Raw genomic sequence first — 20,000 nt, forward strand, 5'->3', positions numbered from 1 at the left:
AAACCTGTGCATTCTTTAGGCCAAAACTAGTTGAGAATCACAATGAAATCGACAGAGAATTTTTGTTAATTTTTCATTTGCTTTATTTATTGAACATTGACACCAATTAAAATTGTTTATGCATATTGTATATTTCATTTTGTTTTTGTTAATGCTGATCGTTTAGTATTTTTGGTTAAATTTTATGCTTTCTCATTTATTACTTTCTTTTTGGACTCTCCTCTGCTCAATGATGATTGAGTCAGTGGCGAGAGTTCTGTTTGTTTTGGGCATACAATTGAATTTGACATCTATATGAATGAAGTTTATATATCTATATGTATACATATATATTGTATATAGTATCTGTAGGTTTAAGTATCAATATCCACTATTCGCCTTGGTGTCTTCAATATTTCTTTCTTTTTTTTGCTTTACTCATTTTTTCTTCTCCGCCTTTGCTATCATTTCATTTGAGCTGAGCTCTCTCTCTCTCTCAAAAAAAAAAGAAGAAACAAAATTCAAGTATGAACATAAATTGGATTTAAATTCTAAAGAATATAATATACACATAGACGTGTATATCTGTTTTTTATTTTGCGACACAGATTTGTGTCATTATTCATGTATAGTATATGTATATATGTATATATATTGGGTTTTTCTTTGGTTTCAACTTTATTCCTAGGTACACACATTTAGTTGGGTTTATTTTTGTTCTCTACGTTTGGTTTTTCGGTTAGAATCAAATTGGGTGGATTGAAAAATTCAAAATTCTTCTCTCGAACTTATGCAATGTTAACTTAAATTCTTAAATTCTTTTAAAATTAATTTAACAATAAAATGTTTTCTTTGTTTATATTTTGATCTTTAACTTAAGACATTTATTCGTCAGACGAAGTTTTTTTTTTTTTTGGGTTCTTGGTTTGGTTTTCATTTTGCATACTTATTTAAATGCTAAAATTTCATCAATCGATAATATAATATATATATAAATATATTTTGACTTCTATATAAATACATCGGTTTACATAAATATCATTCATATATGTATGTATGTATGTTGTATGTCTGTATGTATAATACGTATGTATATTCAATCATGTCTTCTGTCTGTCATCATTCTTGTCATTTGGAAATGCTTCTAAAAACTAGAGTATACGAGCTCATATCTTCATAGACATTCATCATCATCATCATCATCTTTTTCTGGCCATCTTAATTGTGTATATCTGTGTGTGTGTGTGTGTGTGTGTATGTGTTTGGTAGTAAACATGGCTTGTATCTTAGGAATACGTATACATCGATATTTAATTTCATTTCTATTTCGTACTAATTTTCTTGTCTCAAGTTTTCTAAGCTAAGCTCATTTGCTTTGGCCATCAATCGAAATGCAATACATTTAGTATTTAGTATATATATAATATACTGATAGATGATCGCAAGCTGAATATACACGACTACTGCTAGTTATCCATCTATCTAAAGAACTTATCGTTAATTGTTACACACACAAAAAAAAGGACACAAAATCCAACATGATTCTTCAGAGCGAACATTTAACGATTACAGATCAAATTGAATCTCTTACTATCGTGTCTATAGTTTATGTCAGCCATTTAACTTATGTTTAATGAGACAATCGAACAATCACACTTAGCACACAATACACATTAATAAGAATAGTTTCTTGAACACATGAATGCCATTAAAACTAATTACCTACATAGACATTGACAAAGAAATATGCCTTGTGGTTTTAATTTGTATATCCTTTCGATCCTTGATGATATACGTTAATGTGAATAGATTTCGGTTGCAGCTCTCAATTTAGCAGGGAAATGCCAATGGGTTAGACGGGTCAGGAGAGGACGAATGGACGAATGGTGGTCAGTGGTGGAGTGGAAGTGGGGGCTAAATACTGCTCGAACGTCCCAATCCGAATGTTGTATTTGTAATGTGATGATGACATCGATTCGCTGAATTTAGCTTATTAAATCGCACCATTGGGACACCTTTTGTGGTCTGGAAGGGGGAGGATTTGGGTGGATACGGTTTTGGTCTTGATCTGGATCTGGGTTTGGGTCTGGTTGTGGGTCTGGGTCTGATTATGAGACAAAGTCTGTGGAGTAGGTGCTGGTGTGGCAGCTGTGGCCGCTGTGACCGGTGGACTAGCACTCACCTCAGCCTGCTGATTATGATGCTGATGATGGTGATGATGATGATGATGGTGGTGATGATGATGGTTATCAATTTGATGACAGAATTTACTCTTCAGCCAGGGCCATTTAATGGTGCGCATCAATGTATTCCGGAAATCCTCACTAAACAGGCAGTAGATGTAGAACGTTAACGAATAGTTGATCAATTCCAATAAATTGGCACTGGCACGAAACACCTGAAACGGAAAGCTTGGATAGACCTCCGATGCGATGGTCATATGCAATATGGCCATCGGTGAGACGCACACCAGAAACAATATAGAAGTGCTGCCCAATAGCAGGAACAAACGACGCTCTTCGGCAAATTTACGGGGATCATCGTCCTTCACATAGTTGGCATGGGCTCGGGTCAGTACCATCTGACGGCGTCGTTCGCAGGTGCTGCGATACACCAGCATGATCCTCAAATTCAGGCCACCAATTATGCATGTCGGTATCAGCTTGAAGATCACCTCAAGCATTATCTTATAGACGCGATAGAAGAGCGTCTGTTGGTATATCGTATTGTCCCTTCTCAGATAGACAGGCTCATTCGAGGCCAGCATGCACTTGATCAGTTCACCGCGGAAAATGCTTGGCAAGTATATAATAAAGGTCACAAAACATGTCAGAAATACCACGACCCTAGAAAAACAAACAAACAAACAGAATGTGCACTCATTACGCCACGTGTTTTGTCCTCTTGGCCGCATTCTTTACTCACACTGGAGGACCCATTACAGGACGGGTGAAGCCCGGATGGCATACAGATACATAGCGTTCAACAGTGAGTACCAAAAGCATCATAACACCGACACCTGCAAATGAAACATAAAGTTTAAGAACATTAGAGTTGAGTGGATTACTTTAAGAATGGCCACAAATCTCCCCATGAAATAATTCAACTGTTTCTAGTTTTTAATTTCCTTTGCCCAATTATGGTTCATTATTATTCATATTCATAGTAAAATACAAAAAAAAATGAAAAAAAATACAACATCATGCATTTAGTTTTAGTTAGTTTCATTTGATGCAAGTTTACGCAGCTCGCCAGCAATGGAGTCGATAAGTTCCTCTACTTTCTTATCGTCCGGTGGGTTTCCTTCCTTAGATGTAGCCTCGTTCGGCTGGAAATATTTCTGCAAAAGTAATTTGGCCACTTTCGAGATGTCTGCATTCTCGTCCTCTTGCAGAGCCTTCAATTTCGTCAGTCCATACATTTCCAGCAGCTGCACACAAAGATTCTGTGTGCCAGTGAAACTCTTGGCCTTTTCGAATAGATACTCCAGTCCCTTAAGGACAATGGTAAGAACGAAAGTATTCTTCGCATCCAATAGACGAATGAACGGGCGTAAGATCTTGTGGTTAGTCACAAGATGAGCAAGTTGACCCGGAGTTCCATTGGCTATTACAGCATAGACTATAAAGACGGCGTTCTTCTGATCCACAATGTCATTCTCTTCTATCATCATTTGGATACGTTGGAAAATGCCAACCTCGATAACAGCCTGAATACGCTTCTGGCTTCCGGTAATGATATTACCCACAGCCAGGCAGGCTATTTTAACAATTTTCCGATCCTGGTGGCACAGCAGAGTTTTCAGAATCTCTAGGACACCAAAAGCAAGAATCGTCTCAATCTGCTCATTCGAACCCAAGACTAGAGCTCCCACACAGTGGACGGCTGCCAGCACAACGTCTGGATCGTCATGTTTCATTAGATTCACCAGACGGGGCACTGCTCCCGAGTCCATCACGGTTTGAATCGTTTCGTCAGTCTCAATGTCGGTAATGTGGAGTATGGTCTGGCAAGAGACTTCCGCTATTTCAGGACGGGGACTTAGTAGAAGCTCCGACAGCATGGGCAGAAAACGTTTCACCTTCTCAAACGGGGGCGATGGGTGTTTATTGTTGCACAGACTCATCATAAGAGTCACAATATAAAGCATCACCGGCATTTCTTCATAGCCATGGAGTCCCAGAATGACATCAATCACGCCGATTTCGATCATCTCATTGCGAGCAGCATGCGAGTCCAAGGCAATAACGCTCATTGCCCAGGCAGCACGTTCCTTCAGTTTTAATCCAGACGATTGCAATAGGACAAGCAGCACAGGCAGTGCCTCATGCTTAATCACATCGCTGCTCGGATTAAGAGTGCCCAGCGTAATGTAGGCCAACAGACGGGCGGCTTCACTCTGCACTTCCGGAGTGTTCTGCTCTTGAATCAAATCCATGCATTTGGAGACCAAATTCTCCACATCTTCAAAGGGTAGATTGTCCTTCAGCTGGGGGATTTTGCGGATCTTCTTCATAACCTCTATTTGGAGACTCACATCTTGGCTGTTGAGGTCTGCCATTATCTCCTCCATGGACATGGGGAATGCCTCGGCTCCATCCGTATCGTTTACAGGATTTTGATCTATGGCCATTTTTATTTTTATTTTTATTTTATTTTCTTTTTTTTTTTTAATGATGTGTGTTGAAACGTTTGCAAACGAATTCTAATTGAGTCTAGCAAATGTGAAAACTAGATGACTTGCAGCTGTGAGCAAATAGAATTCTAATTGAGTCTAGAAAATGTGAAAACTAGATGACTTGCAGCTGTGTCCAGGGTCGAACTAACTGTCAGTCTGGCCACGTGGCAAGGGCTGCAGAATTTTAATCGAGAATTCGAGCATTGCCCAATATTTTTTTTTTTAAACTTTTTTAGTAAGTCTCTTTCTAAGAATACGCTGGAGATCTGCATTCCAGCTGATGTTTAAAAAAAAGTAATGATCTGCTTACATAAAGTGCGATCACTATAATGATCGATTAATTTTGCCTATCGTTTGACTATCGTGACACTATCACCACTAGCATCCATACACAATAAGAAAACAGATGTGACTTAGATTTGAAAGCAATTTGAACATGATTTCTTATGAAAATACATGAAGAATCAAAAGTAGATAACATTTTTGAATTTACATTTAATAAAACGAAAGTATTCGCTTTCCTGTTAATGCATAATGCTCTTTTATGAGATCTACGGCCACCAGGGATCACAATTGGAACTTGCCTTTGATAACGGAATTTGTTTTGAATTGTGACAGAAAGGCAAAGGTTAAGAGCTTTGAAAGCTTTACCACTTACCCAAACATCCGTTGCCCAAATAAAGCTCCAAGTGGGCCGTATAGAAAGCCGGTCCGAACTCCTCCCATTGTCCTCGATCCTTGTGAACCAGCATGCGTATGCCAAATGGTATGGCAAAGACAATGGCAAGCAGTGCGGCCGTGGAATACGCTGAAAATAAAGCAGATTCAGGATAATGGATAAAGGGATAAATTGAAAATGTAAACCGACAACGCGTGCGTTTTTATGGCTTTGGCTTTATGGCAAACATGTAATTATGGCATCATCATTTCCGCTTGACCCGTCGCCACAGGATGCCAAAGGCTACATTCTCAAAATGAGTTCCTGTTACTTTTGTTTGCCTATTTTATCTTTAGATATTTGGTTTATTTTTCATTTTTAGTGTTGTTTTCATTCCTTTTGCAGATGCTACTATTGATTTATAATATCGTTTATGGCTCTATAATTACATTATTACTTTTATCACATAACTCTTAATGCCTCTTGTGGACATTCCATGCCTCGACGACCACTTAGCCAACATTATGAGTCTGCTTCTGCTTCCTGCCACAAACTCTCGGCCATATAAACTAGATACATATATATGTACATATGTATGTCATGGATATATGAATGTTATGTTGGCCATCTAATTGGGCACAAACACACAGTCAAGCACATCGCGTCAATATAAATGTCAGTCAAGTGTCTGTCACTTGATTTGCTCATCAGTATTGTTTCTCCCTTCTCTTTCCCATCCTCCTTCATCACACAATATTATCTCCCTTTTGTTCCTGCCCCTTGATGGGCATACCAAATTATACAAATCTTTCTTGTTGTTTGCTGTCAACACATACAAGAAAATTTCTACTAGACATTTTGAGCTGTTGGCTAAAGGAAATGGCTTAAAGGATTGCACAACTTCCAACAGTGTCCATGTGTGTGTGTGTGTGTGTGTGTGTGGTGTGTGCTTTCCTATGTGTGGGTGTGTGTATCTTGTGTTTGTTTATAGCTATTGGCAAATTTCTTCGAATGGCTCAAATTACAAACAAACGTCTTCTTCTTCTTTCTATTCTTTAAGATAAAGCAAGCGCAAATAGATTTATGGCTTCTATACGTTAACTGAGATTTGGATTATCACCTTAATATAATTAAAATTTGTATAATTTCTTCTAACAAAGAACGACTTTATGATACCCTGTGAGACAAAGGGGAAATACTTTATACATACATACTTATGTATATTTTGTTAACAATTTATACAACTTTATAATTAAAATTGGTTAATAAATTTGAAATGAAGTTGCCATAAATCTGATATTTATTATATAAGCTATAAGCTTTAGCTGCTTTTAATAAACTTTCCAATTTTAAATTGGGATAGTTTACTATATAATGGACTTGACTTATCGTTTGCTCGTTCTTTGAAAAAGGACACTTAATTTTAAGCTTTTCGTTTTGTAGGGTATGCAAATTACATAATTTAATTGATTTACTTTTTATCTTTACCTCCACCCACTTTTTTTCGGGTCACCATTGTAGGAATTCAACTTGGATTTCCCTAGATGATCATAAAGCATTTTGCGTATCTTATTGTTAGTGTGAATTTTGTTGTTGTTTTTGTTGTTGTGGGAATACGCCTACTATGAGGTGCCAAGCCCCTCCATTCCGTCCCACTTGATGTCGCATATAGAAAGTAAGCTAAGCATAACAGAGAACTTTTTGGTGGCAATGACCGCCAAATGGCAATAAAATTAATAATCATAAAAAAAAGAGTAAGTATATATGAAAAGGCTGCCGGCTGGAAAATATTTTTGTTATTTTAATAAAAATGTGGCATCACAACAAGATGCTGGGCGCTCTCTGATTTCCTATATTCGGTTACCATTGAGAGGAATGGACCGAGGGAGGGGGTTGGGAAGCCTCTTCACAATTTTATTTACTGCCATTTGAATTGGGGCAAAACTCTTTTCAGTTCGCCTTTTTGCATTTGCACAGGGCAATCAATTATGCGGCTGCCCCTCGAGCATTTTACATTTCGCATTTTTTATTTTCGGGGTTTTTTTTTCTCTTGTTGTTGTCGGTTTTCTCGACTGTTTCGACGTCGTTTCGTTTCGTTTCGTTACGTTACGTTACGTTTCAGTTTTGTTTTATTTTTGTTTGGCTTCCTGTTTTTTGGTATCTTCATTCTGTTCCGTAGTCACATGACTGATAGATGAGGATAAAAAATTGCCAGCATGCTGTGACAAGTTCCTTTTACTAGCCTCTTTGGTCTGTTTACCCGCTTATACTCTATAAATGAGGCATAAGAACTACATAACCATTTAGATTCATGCGTGAGGCATATACCAAACTTGAATTCGTAGGTACTTTCAGTTGCTTTCAGTTCGAATGAAATTGAAAGAGTATTTGCGCGTTCTGCATTTACTGCGAGTCTGTTTTTTTTTGGGCGTAGGGAATGGATGGGCTGCTCATTAATCAATTAAAATGCCATAAAGCAAACGAGTGCCTAATAGAGTTAACATACCCGCCCACCCCAATCCGTCCGTCCCCCTCCGCAATCCTTCCAGCCACCAGCCCTATTTGTTCATGTCCCTGTGGCCGTCTAATAAGGAAGCTGAAGACACAAGTAGAACTCCGTGAGCTTAGGCAATGGCTTTGCATAAATTTACGTAGCTCCGTTTAATGAAATCAACTTTCATTTTGGTGGGAAAGATGGGCTTGGCTGGCATGTGCAGACAATAGAGTTGAGTAAAACTGATTAGATGCTAAACTCATATATATGATAATTATATAATTCAATTCGAAAACTATACAAAAGAATGGAGTCATTCCATACAATAGAAAAGGAGCAGGAAACTGGTTTTAGCTTCTTTAACTTGTAGATCTTTCAACTAACTAAAAATGTCCCCCATCTAATATTCCCTTGAAGTCGATAAGATTTATTATTATGATGTCACTCACCTCTCATGTAGATGTAGGCAGTGCCACGCATATTGCGTCTGGTGAGTACAATTAGATTGAGCACATTACCGATGATGCCCATTGTGCAGATGATGGGTAATAGGAGACCGTAACAATATTCTCGTAAGGATTCGGTACGGGGATCCTCCACATCCTGTAAATCCAAAAAAAGAGAGAGAGACTGAGAAAATAAAAGCTTAATTCTTTTTTCTCTTGCCATACATATAGAGAATAGGTAGCCAAAAACTCGTTAATCATTGCCATCTCTCAGTCAGTCAGTGGAATGACTGGCTCACACCCTAACCGACTGACTGACTGACTGACTGAATGGCAGGTCCTTGATTCTGGTGGCTGTGGTCTGAACATGTGCAGATTTGTTTTGTAGCTTATGGAAATGGCTATGGCCGGATGTAAGTTCGGATGCTACTGATAAAAATTCAATAGTCAACTTGACACATTTATTTATTTCAAACTGTGATTTCTCTCGCTCCCATTGTTAATATGTTTTTTTGCCTTTTGCGTGATTTTTAGTCAGTTTTCTACTATATCTTCATACATAGTTTCTCCCTCTCCCAGGTGCCCTTGCCAATGCATCTCATTTGGTTTTTTGTTCTGTTATTTTTTTGGGGGATTTTTTGTTGTTTTGCCTACTTTATTCTTTTTATTCCAGTGAAAAGTTGCAAACAAAGCAGCTTTTGGTTGGCGTCCTTGTTGACGTCGTCGTCGTCGTCGTCGTCGTCGTCGTCGTCGTCGTCCTTACATGTTGGTAAACTTTTTCAACGTGATGTGTTCTGAAATGAGTTATTTCATGTCCATTGTCTCCCCCGTCCTGTCGCCTGCTGCCCGCGCTGTTAGGGAGTAAAAAAACCATTTCACAGCGGGCAGCTTTTAGTCATTGATTGGGTTATACAAGAGTTTATATATACATATATGTATAAGCATTTATGATTTATGAACCAAATGGTATTTAATGTACGATTATAGAGAGAGAGGCCAGCATCGCTATTAAACTTTTCAATCGTGCCAAGACTTTACAAGCCACACCAGAAAGGACTGAAGGACACATTGCACTTGCACTTACCCTATAGAAATCATCACGCAAATCGCTACCAAACACGGATGTCTCATTTGTTGCAGTAGCCAGAAGGACATCGTTGGTGCTACTTAGATTGGCGCCCCAAATGAATGAGCAATAGGCGGGATCCTCTTCCGTGTTGTAGAGTCTTGTTATCATAGTTTTTTTTCCTTTATCCTTTCGGTTGTTTGCTGTTGCTGCTGCTGCTGCCTCGGTCTTCTTGCTTTGGGTCCTTGGGCAGGTTCAATTTGTTTAAGTAAAGAAAAGAAATTGCGTGTAATACTGCTTTCTATGGAGGGGGGGAGGAGGGAGTGGTAGAGTGGGTGGTAGGCTCCTCACAAGGCGAAACAATGGAACAGAGGGACATATTATTTAAATAGGAGCAACGAGCAAACAGAAGGAGCCCAAAAAACGGAAGTGTGCGAGCAGCAGACGCGACTAGCGGAAACGGAAGCGTTCACTTCTACAGTTGGCGATAAAACACAAGACCAAAACTAAAATGTAAAAGGAAAAATACCAAAATGAGAGGCAACAAACCAATTCCTCTCCTCTCCGCCCCGCACACACATCTCCGTACAGCAAAGAAAAAAGAAGCAAACAAACAATTGATGCTTTGATTGCGAGTGAGTACCCGGCATATAAAAACAAATCAACGAAAAGAAGAAAATTGTAGGCGTAAAAATAAAATGCTGGAAATAATTGCGGGCTCTAAATAAGTTGGAAATGAATGGGAAACGATAGAAAGTAAAGCTCCAACAGTTGTCACAGCCATTATCATCATCATCATCATCAGCATCATTATTATCATCTTTGACTTAAAGTCAAAAGCAGAGACAATATTTATGGCTGAGTTATTTCGAGCCTTAAAGGCAAAATCAAATTTAAAAGTATCCTGAAAATACCTCCACGAAAACATTTAATATTTTCGCCCCCCCCCAAAAAAGAGATCTCAGTCTCTTACACTTTTGGTATCCTGTATAATTCAAATTCAAACTCAAATAAATGTTGATTTCATTGAATTTTTGTTAAATTTTAAGCACTCGATTAGCATTTCACCTAATCAAATTCTTCTGCTAATGGAATTAGTTTTGAATATAATTTTAATAATTTATGACAATTCACTCACCTGTTTATTGCTGTTTGATTCGCTATGATTGATTTGTTTATCTAAACGTTCAGTTTTGCATTAATTTGTGGTATAATTTGCCGGCCAACGCACTTCGCCATTTGGTTCATAGAATCTTTGCAATTGAAATGCTCGATCCACAGTCGAGCAAATTCCGGTTGAATGATTGAAACGACCCTGACGGATAATTGCATATTGCATTTTGATTTTATGGCCAAAGCTGCTTTCCACATAGATAAAAAGAAAAACGGCCAACGAAACAAATGAAAAATAATTTTATGAAATTATATTGCAAGGAAATGGCAATAGAAATATGTATGTATATATATATTCTTTTTTATTTGTATTTTATTATGCGACAAGGACCTAGAAAACCCCAAACCCGTATACGAACTCAAACTCGAACCGTGAACACAAACATCTAAAAACCAAAAGCTCATGGCATGTGTCACATTATTGACGTGTGGCAAGAGAGATGGAGAGAGAGAGAGAGAGAGAGAGAGAGTGATGACAAGTGGCGGGAGAGGTGGCAACAGGTGTGTTTTATTTGTCCACCCACAAACAGAACAGAATTCACCGCCCACTTGCTAAGCGCTAAAATCAACGTTGACAGGCGACAGAGTTTCGTATAGAATATATTTTTTTGATAAATTGCCTCGACGCGTCTCATAACCTGCCAGCAGGCAATCGTCTTTCAGTCGCTCTCTCACTCTATATATATATACATATATATATCGAATCTTTAAAGAATAAACAAAGGCGCGTTTCATGCCAAGGTAAAGACTTTAAAAACAAATTTATTTTAGCCCTTAATGGATTTTGCTTTATGTCTGTGTGAAAAGCAACAAAAATATTTTCAAAGAAAGAGTGAAAACATCGATCTCTGATTGGATTATATGTATGTGCCACACACTATTTGGACTATTTCGACTATTTGGCATTATTTTGCATATCACACATACGCACTGTGGCACTAGCAACTTAGCACCTCAACTCAACTCAGACGAACTCAAGCAACCAACCACCTCACCAGTTTAGGTGACACAAACATGACACAAACTTAATTTCCCCAAGGCAAACATAAAAGCTGTTCCTCTATTCCAGTGTGTGCCTTTTCCTGTTTCCTCTTACTCCATCGAAGGACACTTCAAAAGACTCTACTGCTGAGCTACCTGAGGAACCGCTGTGGAGACCAAATCCAAGAAAACTCTCACATGGCAGCTGCTTGTGGTTAAAGTGAAGATTGTTCATTATGTTTTCCGATCTGCTGTCTATTGCTTTACAATTTCAACACCAAAAACCTAAAGTAGATTTGAGTATGTTGAGATCTATTCACTTAGTTTATTAATTAATCTATATGCGTAATCAAATGATTGGGAAACAGCTCTGATTGGATAATGGGAATGTCGAGTTCAAACCAGGAAGGAAAACTTGTTGGTTGCATTTAATGGGGTCACACTGTAATTGGTAAATATGCCGCATAATTTATGCTTGCGATTATCATAATAATTCGGCACAGACCAGTCGAAATTGTAACACACACAAGCACATGGATGACTGATCCAAGGGAAGGAAGAAGATATGGGGAAATTTGTGTGTGACTCTGAGTGTGTGTGTGTGTGTGTGTCGTGGTTGAATGGTGTAGGCGTTGTCTTTGGTTTTGTGTGTTTGCTGAGCACTTACTATTATTGCGGTTTAGTTTTCATCCGGTAAATAAATAAGGGCCCCAAAATCTTAGCTCATACTACCGCACCCTTTGGCTGTCCCCCCCCCCCCCCCCCGCCACTACCCAATGCACCCTTTTTTACCCATTTGTTTTTTTGCAAATTTTTTTGAGGTTTGTTGTATTTTCTGTGTGTGTGTTTTTTTTTCGTTTTGGCTAACAAACAACAGTTTGTCATTTAAACAAACACATGTGAATGACTTTGCCGGTTTATCTTCTTCCTATCTGCTCGTTTTTTTTTTTTGTTTTTGGCGAAAAGGACGTTAGAGCGAGACGCAACGTTAGCCTTAATGGATAACTCTCTCTTTCACTCGCTTAGTTTGTCTCACTCAGTCCCTGTCGGGGCATGATTAATGCCTTTGTTTACATTTCCCGTTTCACTTTGCCTCCGCCCCCCTCTAGCTGGGAAAATTTTTCTATTTTCTTTTCGTTTTTTTTTTTTTCCCCCCGGTTGCGTTTGGTTTTTGGGCCTGCCAGTCGAATGATATGTTTAACAAAAAAAGTTTAACGCAAATTAAGTCAAACTGGCAGCGCTTAACGATGTGCGACATAGATGAATATCACCCCATCTCATTCACTCTTTCTCTCTCTCTCTTTCGCTCTCTTCCTATCACCATCTTTCTGTACATGTGTGTGTGTGCTGGCCCTTAGACAACCCACTGTGTGAACAGTTTTATCCATTCGAAGCAGCAGTTGAAACCCGTCAACGCCTTCTTTGCCCACCCAACTAAACAGCAGCAACAACAACAACAACAACGAAAATTGAACAACTCTGGCTTTAATTTACAAACACACACACACACACACACACACACACAAACGATGTTGGTCTTTCAACCAAGCGACCAACAGGCTTTGGGACAACCGAAACAAAGACAGAAACAGAGACCGAGACCAGGATCAAGACCATGACCAGGATATGTAGGGACACTCACACACTCACACACACACAACCACACTGACACACACTCGTGGCACAGAAAATTAAGTTTGCTACAGATTGTTCAGATTGTTGTTTATTTGGTTTTTGCTTAAAGGAAATCAACTGAAGGCAAAGTTTAAGTCGATTTCTTCGTTCGGCCAAAAAGCGGCAACAGGAGGACAATGGGCTAAATGAGAAGCTAATGTGATTAAAAGCCAAAGTAAATAATTTCTTCAAATTTGAACCTAGTAAACTTTAATCGATGACATTATATATTGATAAATATAAATTGACATAACTTCTTTTGAGTTAAAAGCTTAAAAGTTTTGGAGAAGTTTACAGACTTAAAGTGAAGAAAATTTAATATTTACTCAATTACTTTAGCATCACTTTGCGTTTGCCTATGCAACAAATGGTCACCCTCCGATTGAAATCGATTGGCCCATTATTATTGGTGACCCCGACGGGTTCAGATTTTTGATGGAATGCAAACGAAATGATCCAACTGTAAGGTAAGTTTTCTAAATAAAATGTAAAAAAAGTCATCCGATTATTTGTATTATTAGATTTAGTATAAATGCTCCATCTAAATCAAATAACAAGTGAATGAATTGCGGTGGATATCCTGAAAAGTAGGCAACGTTTTTTTGTTTGACTATCGCAATCTGATAGAAAATCTTAAATACATCAGCATAAAACTTTCTTTTAAATGGCTAACTAAGGCCTATTCAATTGCAATCTACAATCGGCTTTTTATACATATATTTGTATGAGTGTGTATGTGTGTGTGTGTGTGTGTGTGAGAGTGTGGCTGACCATTAAATTTTTGTAATTTTTGCTTCTTATTCTGTTTTTTGGCTATTATCTTGATAATTTTTGCTCGGCTTTTGCTTTGCGCCCACTTGGTCGGTTTTAAGGATATTTTCAAAGCTGTTTGCTTTTAATTACGCTAACCATTAAGTTCTTTAATTAAAAAATGTGTTGAGCATAACACAAAACAAAACCCAACCAAAAAAAAATGTATATAAATATATGTAAAAGAAAACGTTAATCGAAGGTCGAGCTCGAAGTAGAGTTCGAGAACGAGGACGAGGTCATGGTTGACGTTGAGGTTGAAGTTGAAGTTGCTTAAATTGGAGTTGTATTTTGTGCTAGCCGCGCGTGCGCCAGTCGATTAATTTTCAATTTAAATTTACATTTATATGCAAAGCATTAGCAACAATGGCAAAAGGAGTCAGGCCCATAAATTGGCCTGACCAGTCGAACGAACGTTGACGTTGTCGCTACGCAGTTATCGAAATTGCTTAACGACATTTTCGTCGTGCTCCTTTTGCCATTTGAATCAAGATAAGCATGCAAAGTGTTTTTTTTTTTTTTTTTTTTTGGTTGTTGTTGTGGGCCAGTGTCCTTACGTGTCCCTACGTCCGGCCTCAATGTAGGGCCAGGGTCAATAAAATGCGATTTGTCTTCAGGGCATGCCTGCTGTCGCCTGCTGATTGTCGTTTAGCATTTTTTCCTTTCCGGAATTCGAGACCTCCCACAAGCAAAAAAAAAAAAAAAAATACATGTCGATGAAAAGGAAATATTTAGAAAGTAATTTCATAGAAATAACACAACAATAGACTTGAGCTAGAGACACGTTAGGCATATGTATATTATGGACATTGTTGAGAGCCATTCAGACATTCATTAATTCGGTTAACAGTTGTGAATCATCTTCTCGATCTATATTGATAATTGGGCCTAGACTTTGGTTTCAATATAAATAAATATTTAAATTCATTTTCCTCAACTAAAGTTAAAAAACGGTCAACATTGAAATTTATCTAGATTCAAAATCGCCTTTTACATATTTTTAAATTCAATTAAAACTTTGGAATTTTAATCAAATATTTTCTACACGAAAATCAGGATTGTTATCCAAAATTTGATCGATAATTAGATGAGAATGATCACTTTCCAATCGCCTTGATTACAGATTCATGCAAGGTTAAGGGTTTTTATTTCAGAATTTAAATAATTTATATATCAGTTGAATTTGATTGCAATTGATCATATAATGTATGTATATATATATATATATTTTTATGATAATTAGCCTTGAAACAATCTAAATATAGAGAAGAAGACTCCACGATGCATGTTCTCGCATGGAATATCAAACTTTGATTCTTGAAAAAATGCTTCGTAATTTTGAATTAACTTAAAAATTAGTTGGAAAGACAATTGTTATACTTTCTTCTAGATAGGCCTCTCTCTGTCCTCTTATTTGGCTTAAACTCAAAGCCAAAGTCATTTATAGTTGTTGTCCTTAATATTGTTGTTGTTGTTGTTGTTGTATATTTCTTTCTCTTGCCATGAATCGAATGTTTGTCCTTCGGCAAAAGTGAAACGTGACTTTTGCCGCCTCTGAACTGAACTGCAATCCCCATTGGGGTTGGATGGAGGGTGAAAAGTCGGGATGTGGGGAAGAGGATTTGTGAATCAGTTTTGCTGTTGTTCTTGTTGTTGTTGTTGTTGTGCACGCATAACTTGTAATAACACGCTGACCCCGACAGCAACCAAAGCACCCGCAACCGCACCATAACCAGCACCCATTCACTCCGCCCCACCCCCCCATCTATTCACACTCACGCTGAGAAAAGGACAAAAAACTGCACTCAAAATGAAAATGAAATGTCAACTTACCCACACACACACACACACACACTCACCCAGAGAAATGCACAGAGCAAGAGCAAACGAAAGAGAGAGAGAGTGAGGATGGTGGGAGAGGGATCAACACACACAGACCCCACAAAGGCGAGACAAGGCGTACGAAGGGCAATGATGACGTCGACGTCGACGTTTGCTATCCTCCAGATGCTGCTGCTGCGGCTGCTGCTGTTGCTGCTGAGGTGCAGCAACACGTTGTTGTTCTTGTTGTGGTTGTTGTTGTTGACGTTATTTTGCACTTTAGCTGAGAAACTTCACCGAAACACACAAACAAAAAAACAAGACAAAAAATCACCAGCACCAGAGCAACAAACAGAAAAACAAACAAAAAAACAACAACAAAAAAATATGAAACTTTTTTTTTTTTTTTTTTTGTTTTTTACTTTTGCGCTTTTCGCTTTTTCCTTTCTACGTTTATGTTTTTTTTTTTGTTTTTTGTTTTTCTTTACTTTTTGTTTTCACTTTTCTTTTCTTTTAATTGGCAATGTTCCCGACGGGTGGGCAGTGTTGGTTGTAGGCGTGGCAGTTATAACGTTACGTTTAAGTCGACTAAAACAAGAACAACAAAAGACAATAAAGTTAACGCAGTTAATAAAACAAACAACATCAAAGTGCACTCAACATCCCTCAAAAATAGAGTTTTCATGGCGAGGCCAAGTTATTTTTTAAAAAACAAAAAATAACTCTTCAGCATTTTTTGTTTTTCAGTCACGATTCACAATCTAAAAAGTGTAACAAAAAAACAACCCAAAAAGAGAAAAATAAAAAAATAATTAATAAAGAAAGTTCACTATGTTTTTCCTTTTTTTTTTTTTTATAAATTTAGCCAAATTTTTTGCATAGTTTTGTTGTTGGTTTTCAATTCCTTTCGCTTAATTTCTTTTGTGGCCAATGCGTCGGCTTTCTGCTTACTTCAGCTGGCTTACTTGGCCTGGCAATGCGGTTGATTCTCGTTTTCAAAATAAAACTGCTGACTACTAAATAGCAACTGCTGCTGCTGCTGTTGCTGATGTTGCTGATGTTGCCGTTGCTGTTGCTGTTGCTGTTGTTGCTGATGGTTCAAGGCACTTCCATGCCGTTCGACTGCTCGCTGGCAACTGAATGGCTACTGGCCAAGGCTGAGACTCTTATCCTCATTGAAAGAACCCAAAAAGGGAAACCTTTCAACCATTTCAAATTGAATGAGCAGGGAAATTTTAACAGCGTTCAACAAGATACTAACATTTGGCCAAATGAGGTTTGGTTTGGTTATTTTCGTTTTGAGTTTTGTCCTTTTGAAATTATTTTAGTGCAATATTCATAGAAGAGATGAAAGGTTTTTTTATGTACTTTAAGTAATTTACTAAAAACTAATGCGCTATGCAAAAGTCGATTCAATGCTTTTCAATCTGTTAAAAATAGAAGATAATTTTCATAAAATTTATAACCAAAAACATATTTATTTTAATTTTATCTGAATAACTTGAGACTAAACTGAATACTTTATCACAAATTTTTGGCCGTTGCTCGGACTTTTTAAACAGCAAATTTAGAAGTATTTGTTTTTAATAGTTCTAACATATTTTTCGAACATTTTTTACAGAAAAGTAAGTATACTAAAATGAAGTTAGTTAGTTAACTAATTTTAATTCGGACTGAAGCTGAACTTAGCTAGGAAAAGAATATCTTAAAATTGGTATTGGATTAAGAGAAAGATACTTATAAGGGACATTGAATGAATGTCCTTTTCTTTGGTAGAAATTGAAATCGAATTCTTGCTGGTAAAATTTTCTAAGAAACTTTTTAGCTAAACCCATTTCGATTTTTTGAATTGTTTAATATTTTTGCCATTATCGTCTGTAACTTGTCTAAATTGGTATTTAATAAGGAAACCAAAACCATTGCAAAGTGGGTGTATGTGTGTGTGTGTGTGTGTGTGTAGTCAGTCTATATCTATATTGGCATTTTCATTTCATTTGAATCGCATAACAGGCAATATTTGTTATCGATATACCTATTTTGAAAGAGGAGCGGCCTCGACGGCCTCATCCCGGGAAACCGCCAAACCGCCAACCCCCCATCAGACATTGCGGTTGCCTGCAAGTGATACTCTTTGTCTACTCCAACCACTCCTAGTGCTCGAGTCTCGCCCTCAGCCCCCCACCAATGCCGCCCACCAATGCCGCTTGGTTAAGCTTCTGCCTCCCACCTGCTGCCTGGCGCCGCCCTGCATCCCCCCGGCCGATTGCCGAATGCCGACTGCCGACTGGGCGGCATCTTTATCATTTCAGTTGGCATATTTCTTTCTCAGTCAAGAACAGGCGAGAGCAACAACAACAACAACAACAACAATCGTTTCACAGGCGCAAGTAACAACGCATAAAATCAAAACAAATACCACACGGCGATGGTCACAGATGCAGATGTTGGACTATATATACACACACACACACATACATATATAATATCTGGTTTGTTGTGCCCCCGCAAAACAGGTCATGGGTGAGGGGTGTGGGGAATGGGCAGGGTAGACTGGGAAGTGCGAATGGAACTTGAACTGATCCTAGGGTACTGGAGGAACTGCGACTAAAGCTGTTAAGCTGGTGCTTATCTTCTTTTGGTTTTTTGTTAAGCCTTTTGTCGGTCTTAGGGATTCTGCGTATTGACATGCTCTTGTATTTCTTTCAGTGTACCAATGTTACTTATCCTCCTTTTCTCTCTCTCTCTCTCTCTCTCTATCTCTCTGTCGCTATTCTCTATGTCAATTTGTAAGCCTATGATTGTGATTCTTAAATTTTTTCGGTTTTGCTTTCTCTTGTGGTTTAGTTCTGATTCAGATTCCTTTTTGCCGTATGCACTTCACTTGGCATTGAATGATGCATGCCAAGTTCTACGTTTCCGTCTCCGTCTTCGTCTTCGTCTCCGTCTCCGTCTCTCGTCATGCGTTTTCCCATTTCCCGTGGCATAGGTTCTTAGAGAAGCCAACGCTGACAATGAATGAACGGAATGAGAAAAGAGAGAAGTGAGTAAAGTGGAGGAGGAGACGAACGAGTCGATGTCGAACTCACTTGAGAACTATTTCAATAAGCGTTATGCACGCATTGTCCTTCACACTATTTTTTGTTCCTTCCCTCCTTCCCTTCCTTTACTCATTTCTTTTCTTTTTTTCTTTGCACTCTCTCTACCTCTCTCTCTCTCTCTCTCTCTCTCTCTGTCCTCTTAGTGACTATGCATTTTGACGAGAACTTTGGTTGCTTCCTCCAGTTTCTGCTTCCATCCGTCGTACAAGCAATTTGCGGCATTTTACATTTTTGCATTTTGTGATTCTCATTTTGATTTTTCTCTGCCAGCATCGCTGCATCCGTTTCCGTAATATATGTAGGTGTATTGCTGTCTGTGTTAGTGTGTGTGTGTGTGTGTGTGAGTGCATTGTCATTGTCAGCATTTATGCCCAAGCCACCAGGTTGCAGTTGGCAGGTGACAGTTGTCGTTACCGCCGTGTGTCTTGCACCTTTCATTTGGCAATGTACTCTCTCTCACACATACACACACACACACACACAGATAGTATCTGCCTATATATGTATATGCACATTATATATATATTCCGTGTATACCGATTTTAAGTCAGTCGCAACTTTTTAGCTTTATGCCATGGATATGTCCAGGCAAATCAAACAAAAGCGAATAGAAGGGCGCTCCCCCTTTCATCAGACACACACAAACACACACACACACACACACCGAATCAACCGCCATCGCCATCTCCTATGCTCTTCCCACTACCCTCTATTCCCCCCCCCCCCCCATTCACCTCTCTGCCCAGCAAAAGCAACCGCTCAAGCAACTTACTCACACCAATACGCATAGACTCAGCCATTTTTCGGTAAGTAGGTCAGTGGCAATATTTGTAAAGCGAGGGGCGTTCCAGTAATTTCAGAGACTGATGCAAGGACCTTGGCGTATATCACGAACTGAAACATTGCCAGGATTGAGTAATCTAGTAAAATGTATTTTTAATTTAAATCGTATAAAAATTAGGTCTTATAATCATTCTTCTTCTTTCTATTTGTTATGTTCTGTATTGTAAGCTGGTTTATTAGTTAGATAAATGGGACATTGTGACTTTTGAGAGAAGGTTTCTCGTCGAGAACAGATTCCAAGAGGAAGAAAAAAGATTTAAATGATATATAGTAATAAAA

At 38.3% G+C, this 20,000-nt stretch overlaps 2 protein-coding genes across 5 annotated transcripts; both read right to left on the minus strand.

Annotated features, from left to right (window-relative positions):
• Window positions 1–835: 835 nt before the first annotated feature.
• LOC6641147 (probable G-protein coupled receptor B0563.6) lies at window positions 836–16,822 on the minus strand. Of its 4 annotated transcripts, none has more exons than XM_023175335.2 (7): window positions 16,732–16,822; window positions 10,460–10,679; window positions 9,340–9,565; window positions 8,259–8,412; window positions 5,316–5,465; window positions 2,905–2,998; window positions 1,915–2,825 (listed from the first exon to the last, which is right to left on the minus strand). In XM_023175335.2, exons 3-7 carry the CDS (start codon window positions 9,490–9,492, stop codon window positions 1,973–1,975), a joined length of 1,404 nt encoding a protein of 467 aa, XP_023031103.1. In that variant the 5' UTR covers window positions 9,493–9,565; window positions 10,460–10,679; window positions 16,732–16,822; the 3' UTR covers window positions 1,915–1,972. The 4 variants fall into 4 exon arrangements, with proteins under 4 accessions (XP_015034081.1, XP_023031103.1, XP_046867273.1 ...); XM_047011317.1 differs by lacking the exon at window positions 16,732–16,822 and adding an exon at window positions 15,898–15,980; XM_015178595.3 differs by lacking the exons at window positions 10,460–10,679; window positions 16,732–16,822 and having other exon boundaries at window positions 836–2,024; window positions 2,218–2,825; window positions 9,340–9,961.
• On the minus strand, window positions 3,108–4,762 carry LOC26529034 (importin subunit alpha). The gene has a single exon (XM_015178626.3). It carries the CDS (start codon window positions 4,610–4,612, stop codon window positions 3,194–3,196), a length of 1,419 nt encoding a protein of 472 aa, XP_015034112.1. The 5' UTR covers window positions 4,613–4,762; the 3' UTR covers window positions 3,108–3,193.
• Window positions 16,823–20,000: the final 3,178 nt, after the last annotated feature.

Source organism: Drosophila willistoni, assembly GCF_018902025.1.
Source record: "Drosophila willistoni isolate 14030-0811.24 chromosome XL unlocalized genomic scaffold, UCI_dwil_1.1 Seg141, whole genome shotgun sequence".
In the NCBI taxonomy this organism is placed as follows: Eukaryota; Metazoa; Arthropoda; class Insecta; order Diptera; family Drosophilidae; genus Drosophila; species Drosophila willistoni.